General features: G+C 47.4%; 1 protein-coding gene across 1 annotated transcript; it reads right to left on the bottom strand.

Annotated features, from left to right (window-relative positions):
- Window positions 1–1,525: 1,525 nt before the first annotated feature.
- COX7C (cytochrome c oxidase subunit 7C) lies at window positions 1,526–6,678 on the bottom strand. The gene is made up of 3 exons (XM_068127392.2): window positions 6,460–6,678; window positions 2,008–2,135; window positions 1,526–1,718 (listed from the first exon to the last, which is right to left on the bottom strand). Exons 1-2 carry the CDS (start codon window positions 6,544–6,546, stop codon window positions 2,019–2,021), a joined length of 204 nt encoding a protein of 67 aa, XP_067983493.1. The 5' UTR covers window positions 6,547–6,678; the 3' UTR covers window positions 1,526–1,718; window positions 2,008–2,018.
- Between the last annotated feature and the right edge of the window lie 833 nt (window positions 6,679–7,511).

Here is a 7,511-nt window from a genome sequence, read left to right as displayed (position 1 = left end):
CCTCGGATAATTATTTTTTGGGAAAAATGAAAAAAAAATTCAATCAGACAAAAAGTTGAACGGGGGAGGAGTGGTGTATATAGGAAACAAACCGCTGGTTCAATCGCTCCCAAAAACTTTTTTCTTTGCTGTTAAGAAATATAATAATCGCTAATCGCTAATAATATAATAATCGCACCCTTATTATAATAATAATTAGAAATAATCAATCGCTCCCAAAAACTTTTTTCTTTGCTGTTAAGAAATATAATAATCGCTAATCGCTAATAATATAATAATCGCACCCTTATTATAATAATAATAAGAAATAATCAATCGCTCCCAAAAACTTTTTTCTTTGCTGTTAAGAAATATAATAATCGCTAATAATATAATAATCGCACCCTTATTATAATAATAATTAGAAATAATCAATCGCTCCCAAAAACTTTTTTCTTTGCTGTTAAGAAATATAATAATCGCTAATAATATAATAATCGCACCCTTATTATAATAATAATTAGAAATAATCAATCGCTCCCAAAAACTTTTTTCTTTGCTGTTAAGAAATATAATAAACGCTAATCGCTAATAATATAATAATCGCACCCTTATTATAATAATAATTAGAAATAATCAATCGCTCCCAAAAAATTTTCTTTGCTGTTAAGAAATATAATAATCGCTAATCGCTAATAATATAATAATCGCACCCTTATTATAATAATAATTAGAAATAATCAATCGCTCCCAAAAACTTTTTTCTTTGCTGTTAAGAAATATAATAATCGCTAATCGCTAATAATCGCACCTTAATTATAATAATAATTAGAAATAATCAATCGCTCCCAAAAACTTTTTTCTTTGCTGTTAAGAAATATAATAAACGCTAATCGCTAATAATATAATAATCGCACCCTTATTATAATAATAATTAGAAATAATCAATCGCTCCCAAAAACTTTTTTCTTTGCTGTTAAGAAATATAATAATCGCTAATCGCTAATAATATAATAATCGCACCCTTATTATAATAATAATTAGAAATAATCAATCGCTCCCAAAAACTTTTTTCTTTGCTGTTAAGAAATATACAAGCCCTAATTTTAGAGCTCTTTCGACTAGTACAAGAATAAAAGGCTTCCTTTTCATATTGTGCTGTTTTTAACCACAGGCTTAACCAAATAAAGCAGCGAGGCTTGAATCTTCCATGCAGGCTCAAACTGGAACCAGAATTGGTGGAAACCATCAAGGGTTGGAGTGCAGTATCGACGCGGAAATTGAGCACGTGTACAAGTGTTCATTCTGCAATGACCGATTGCCATGGCTGAGGTACAGTCACAAGACATGACGTTAACTACACAAGGTACAAACCAGGGCAATATCTCAAAGGTGACCCTAGGCCTCTTCCCACCACCAGACAATGAATATCTATTAGTGTTGTTCGAAGCCTGTTCCCCTTCATTAGTCGGACAATCCGCCACCATATTGTTTAGCTCCACCGACCTCTTAGACTTGTATCAAAATGAGCAATCACAAGTACGTGTAGATTTCCAACTTTAATTAATGAGATGCGAGTTGGAATGGGGATGGGGAATGGGGGTGCAGTACAGATTTCACGTACCGACGATCATAGACAACAAAATTCCATTCAAAGACGTCGGTATAATTGGAGATAGAAGAACCAAGAGGTCTGCTGATGACATGACATCTTCACACCTCAGATCCCAACTCGATACCTGAAATTGATAAACTCGAAGTTTAAATCTTAGAACATTGCAAGAGGCACATAGCTCTCAAATGTTTGCAAACAGCAAAAAATAACGACGAAAAAAAATGATTCAAGGAGCATTAAAGTCAAAGCATCATTAAATAAAAAACACCCGGAAGTATGGCGACTTCCGTCAGCGGAGGAATGAAAACAGCTAAACTGATCACGAATGGCAACACAGATACCACAGCAACCCTTGAACACAAGATGACCAATGAGGTGCATGGGAAGAGAAAAGAACATGGAGATTGTCTCACCAGTATCAAAATCACGACTTTTTAAGCTGGTACCGCACCATAAAGAACGGGATAAAATAACCACTCCCCATAAAGAGGGACATGACCACCAGCAAGCGCCACTTGTTCTCCACCGAGAAGGGAATGTTCTGGGGAGGGAAGAGGGGCACAATGCTAGTACCGCATCAATTTGGCCAACAAATACTCAAAGGGTAATCAGAAAAAATATGCCTCCGCCGAAGCTGCCCGAGGCATTATATTTTTGGGTTGTCCGTCCGTCCACGACGTTCAACCCATGTTCTCTTTCTTGATCAAGCCAGACAGCTTTGATGGACACGAATTGGATTTATCTCCGATAGACTGGTTGGATACACGGGACATGGAAATGCAGCTGATTGAGCTGAAGAGTTCAACACTGTGGGTGACTAAGTTTGCAGAGCTATGGAAACGACTAGAAACCACGGCAGTGCAAGATCACGGAACCTGCATCTTCACCTGCTGGACATCCGTGCCGAAGAAGTTCAGCTGTCTCCGGAACGTTGCACCGGCTTTGCTGTCGGTCTTCGGGTCAACGTACCTCTGTGAGCAGATATTCTCACACATGAAGAACGTGCTCAGCCCCTCCCGCAGTCGTTTGACAACCGACCACTCCGAAGCATGTGTGCAACTTAAAGTGACCAACTACAACCCCCAGATAATGGAGCTCAGCAAAGGAAAGCAGGGCCAGGGATCACACTGACTGGTAGGCATCTGTTTATTTGTAGTACACATGGGTTTGCATATGTAGCTGTTTGTACATCTCTTTTTTTCCAACTCAGATGTGGATGTTTTCATGAGGATGGCAGCATTCTTGTATCGTACTGGTATTTCTGTTTGATACGCTTTATTCTCCCTTTTTGACATTTGTTCCCAATGCAATACTTTGTAAATGAGTTACTGAAAGCAGTGTTTTGAAAGGGGGTCAGTGCATATAATTTGTAACCTCATGGGGGACAAATTTTACAATGATAAAATGATTACAATGTCCTGATTATGAGATAAATGTTTCTTTAAAATGTTGTTGCTGTGCATGTAGCCTATATGGATGGAATAAAATTCCATGTCTGTTGGAAATATTTTTTTGATGTGATGTCATAATTAAACTTCATGTTGATATGGCACACAAACAAGAACATTTCAAACTGGCACTTCATGTCAAAAAGGTTGCGGACCCCTGCTTTATAAGTAGCACCACATGTCAGATATGATCAAGTTTCATCAACACTTGAACAAGGCCTGTGGCTGAGGTTACCTAACAGTTTGCCAAGGTGTTATTGCACATGGAAACTCCCTCAATCCTTATACTTGTCATGCACATGACATGGAGGGAAGACGAGAGGAAGAAGGCAAGGGGAGAAGGAGAGGGTGGGGGAGCTGGCTGAAGGTTGGAGGGGGAGGGGGAGGAATGAGGGAGCTGTATGGAAGAGGAGGTGGGGGTAATGGAGTTGTAGGGAGGAGGGGTGGGAGAATGAGGGAGCTGTAGGGAAGGGGGTGGGGGAATGAAGGAGCTGTAGGGAGGGGGGGTGGGGGAATGAGGGAGCTGTAGGGAGGGGGGGTGGGGGAATGAGGGAGCTGTAGGGAGGGGGGGTGGGGGAATGAGGGAGCTGTAGGGAGGAGGAGTGGGGCAATGAGGGAGCTGTAGGGAGGAGAAGTGGGGCAATGAGGGAGCTGTAGGGAGGAGGGTGGGGGAATGAGGGAGCTGTAGGGAGGAGGGTGGGGGAGAAAATTAGGGAGCTATAGGGAGGGGTGCAGGTAATGAGGGAGCTGTAGGGAGGGGGAGGAGGGGAATGAGGGAGCTGTAGGGAGGGGGTTGGGGGAATAAGGGAGCTGGGGAGTGGTGGCGGAGGGAGCTCAGGAGGCTGGAGGAGGGAGCTCAGGGGGGGCAGAGGAGGGACCTGAGGTGGGGGGGGCGGAAAAGGGACCTGGGGTGAGGGGAGCTGCGGAGGGACCTGGGGTGGGGGGGGAGCTGCGGAGGGACCTGGGGTGGGGGGAGCTACGGAGGGACCTGAGGTGGTGGGGGCGGTGGAGGGACCTGGGGTGGTGGAGGGACCTGGGGTGGCGGGGTGGTGGAGGGACCTGGGGTGGGGGGGGTGTGGAGGGACCTGGGGTCGGGGGGGGGAGGGTGGCGGCGGGACCTGGGGTCGGGGGGGGAGGGTGGCGGCGGGACCTGGGGTGGGGGGGGGCGGGTGGCGGCGGGACCTGGGGTGGGGGGGGGCGGGTGGCGGCGGGACCTGGGGTGGGGGGGGGCGGGTGGCGGCGAGACCTGGGGTGGGGGGGTGTGGGGAGCTTGCTGGAGCACTGAGGAGGTGGGGCGGGTGAGGGAGAGGGAAGGTAAGGGACTTGCAAAAAGAAAAGGAAGCCAAAACGAAGCAAAATGGTAGATTGTCGTCTTTCCAGCATTGAACGGCAAACGCAACTCGCATATGATCGACAACATTACATCTGCTGAAGGTTTTGAAAGAACGAACACCTGATGGAGGTTTTGAACGAACACCTGATGTATAATCTACTAGCAGAAGTACCCGGCATTGCCGGGCGGGGAAGGTGAGGGGAACGGGGGGGAGGGGAGGGGAGAGGAGGGGAACGGGGGGGAGGGGAGGGGAGAGGAGGGGAACGGGAGGGAGGGGAGGGGAACGGGGGGGAGGGGAGAAGAGTGGGAGGGGGAGAGGGGAGAAGGGGGGGGGATTGGGAGGGGGGAGAGGGGGGAGGGGAGGAGGGAGGGGGGGAGGCGGAAGGGGGGGAGGGGAGGGGCCGGAGGGGGGGGACCCGGCAGAAGTACCCAGCATTGCTGGGCGGGGGAGGGGAGGGGAGGGGGGAGGGGAGGGGACGGGAGGGGAGGGGAGGGGAGGGGGACGGGAGGGGAGGGGAGGGGAGGGGGACGGGAGGGGAGGGGAGGGGAGGGGAGGGGGACGGGAGGGGAGGGGAGGGGGACGGGAGGGGAGGGGAGGGGGACGGGAGGGGAGGGGAGGGGAACGGGGGGGAGGGGAGAAGAGTGGGAGGGGGAGAGGGGGTGAGGGGTGGGAGGGGGGAGGAGGGGTGAGGGGTGGGAGGGGGGGAGGAGGGGGGAGGGGCCGGAGGGGGGGACCCGGCAGAAGTACCCGGCATTGCCGGGCGGGGGAGGGGAGAAGAGTGGGAGGGGGAGAGGGGGGGATGGGGAGGGTGAGGGATGGGAGGGGGAGGGTGAGGGATGGGAGGGGGTGGGAGAGGGGGGAGGGGGTAGGGGAGGAGGGGGGAGGGGTAGGGTGGAGGGGGAAGGGAAGGGGGGGACGGAGGGGGGAGGGGGAAGGAAGGGGATGGCCAGTCAACAATGACGTTACAGTTCTCATGGTCGGAGAGCAGCACAACAATCGGACATAGTCCTGCATATTCGCAACAGCACGAAGTGGATTTTGGAGACTCACCGATCCTGTGACGTCCTCCAGTTCCGGCGTTGCCGGGTGGGGGAAGGGAGACCCGTACATTCGCCCTCTCGACTCAAGCTCACTCGGACAAAAGCCTCGCACAAATTACACCGTGAAGGCCCAATGGTCATGTCTATGCCACAAATCATGGGCGCACTGAATTGAAAATATATAGAACGCTCATACTCCGTGAAAAGTGAAGCCGCCGTGTCGCCATCTTGGTCAGCACGACTCGACCAACTCGCTTTGTGCGGCAAGAAACTGCTCCAATCGGTTACGGAAGGGTTGTGGAAAGACGTTTCACAGCTGTTTCAAAGACATTTAATTCATATCGCACAAAATCGATACAAAACACGATCGCATAAAAGGTGAAGTGACGTGTGACGGGATGGAACATTACGTGATTGCTCCGAGCGAATCAGTCTGGCGGCGGGAATGGAACATCACGTGATCGCTCTGAGCGAATCAGCGAGCTGCTCTGGAACCGGCTGAGATTAGCGGGTACTTCGCTGAAATGCGCTGAGGTAAATATGAATAAAAAATATGGATCGTCAAATATTTTGAGTTCGGCCATGTTCGTCCCACGCTCAATGGCCATGTCTATGTCAAATATCAAGCACGAAAGCCTCTCCGTTTAGGAGTCTATCGGTAACATTACACACACACACAAACTGTGTTTTTTATATATATATATATATATATATATATATATATATATATCTATATATATATATATATATATATAGATAGATAGATAGATAGATATAGATAGATAGATATAGATAGATAGATAGACACGTTGTCAGAATGAGTGCAATTTACATCAATTGTTTAACAACCGACGAAGTGCATCATTTTGATTTTCTCCATTTCTCTTTCTCGCGATATTCACCTGGTTTTAGAGCACAATGAATGTACCAAACAGACTTAACCGCGATGGAAAACCATGACGAGCCGAGACCTAAACGCTGCAAAGACACGTTGACCTTGTTCATGTTTGTTGCGCCATTAGTGCAAGCAAACCGGAACGTACCTGTCCCGGGCCTTCTGCGTAATGCACACGACGAACCATCGACGTCCCAAAGCGGCGGATGAACTGTGCGGACATCCGAGGAAGCATGGCGAACCGGAGAGAGGGGAAGAAAAATCACTTGAGGAAAATTTAAATCGCAACGAATATGGAGGCCTCTACTAACCAGGAACTGTGGCAACTGGCTCGGTTGCCGCTTCTTCTTCCTCCTATCAGACTTCTTCTTCTCCCTCTTCTTCTTCTTCTTCTTCTTCTTCTTGCTGAAAGGTTAAAAGGTTCTTCTTCTTTGAAATTGCTTGTCGTTTTATTTTTACTCTGATTTATGTGGTTTAAACAACAATACTAATTTTACTCCAACACTCCTTATACTTTAGAAAATACTTCACTTGATTAAATTGCTATACCTGAGGAATTAATATGTTGTAAAAGACTAAACCCGATTTAATCGAATAAATCACCGGGTGTTCAGTTGCCAAGCAGCTACCTAGCGCTTGCCAAGCCAGCCGTTCCTTAGCAACGGTTTATAATGGAGTGCTTGCTCAAATGCTTAAGCTACTTTGCGAGCGCTTTACAAAAAACTTGGCAACTGAACACAACCCGTTTGTGAAGAAGAAGAATAAATATACGAAGAAGAAGTTTATTATTAATAATATTAATAATAATGACTAGATGGTATTCATAGAATAGCTACTTTATCTGCGCAATCAACTTGGTGCGAGACAACTCTTCTGTTTTTGAAGGGTTTTTACGGCGTAGCCCGTAGGGCTAAGCAATCTCGAACAAGTGTTTGTCCGTCCGTATGTATGTATGTCCCCTCAAACGTATAACAATCAGAGCTGAGGATCTCGTCACATGACAGGATGATGTGATTACGTCTGATGTGATTACATTTACGTCTGATGTCATTACGGCGGTACAACGGCTGACTCTCCACATACCGCCATCTTTTAGTAAAACTTACCTCACAGATGTCGGGATTCCTCCAAATTTCTTTGTTTAATGTTATAAACAGCATTAGCAACTGTTTGTTTATAAAGCTAATTATATGTGTTTGT

The sequence above is a fragment of the Myxine glutinosa genome, chromosome 10, assembly GCF_964187855.1.
Source record: "Myxine glutinosa chromosome 10, kmMyxGlut1.1, whole genome shotgun sequence".
Taxonomy (NCBI): domain Eukaryota; kingdom Metazoa; phylum Chordata; class Myxini; order Myxiniformes; family Myxinidae; genus Myxine; species Myxine glutinosa.
The sequence above is the reverse complement of the archived record's forward strand: the minus strand, read 5'-3'. Positions and strand labels throughout refer to the sequence as shown.

What these genes read in the sequence shown, in the direction of transcription:
- COX7C (XM_068127392.2), bottom strand. Translation starts at nt 6,546, where the DNA reads ATGCTTCCTCGGATGTCCGCACAGTTCATCCGCCGCTTTGGGACGTCG. An exon ending in ACGCAGAAGGCCCGGGACAG is followed by an intron (nt 2,136 to 6,459) that starts GTACGTTCCGGT and finishes TTCCCTCCCCAG; the next exon opens with AACATTCCCTTCTCGGTGGA.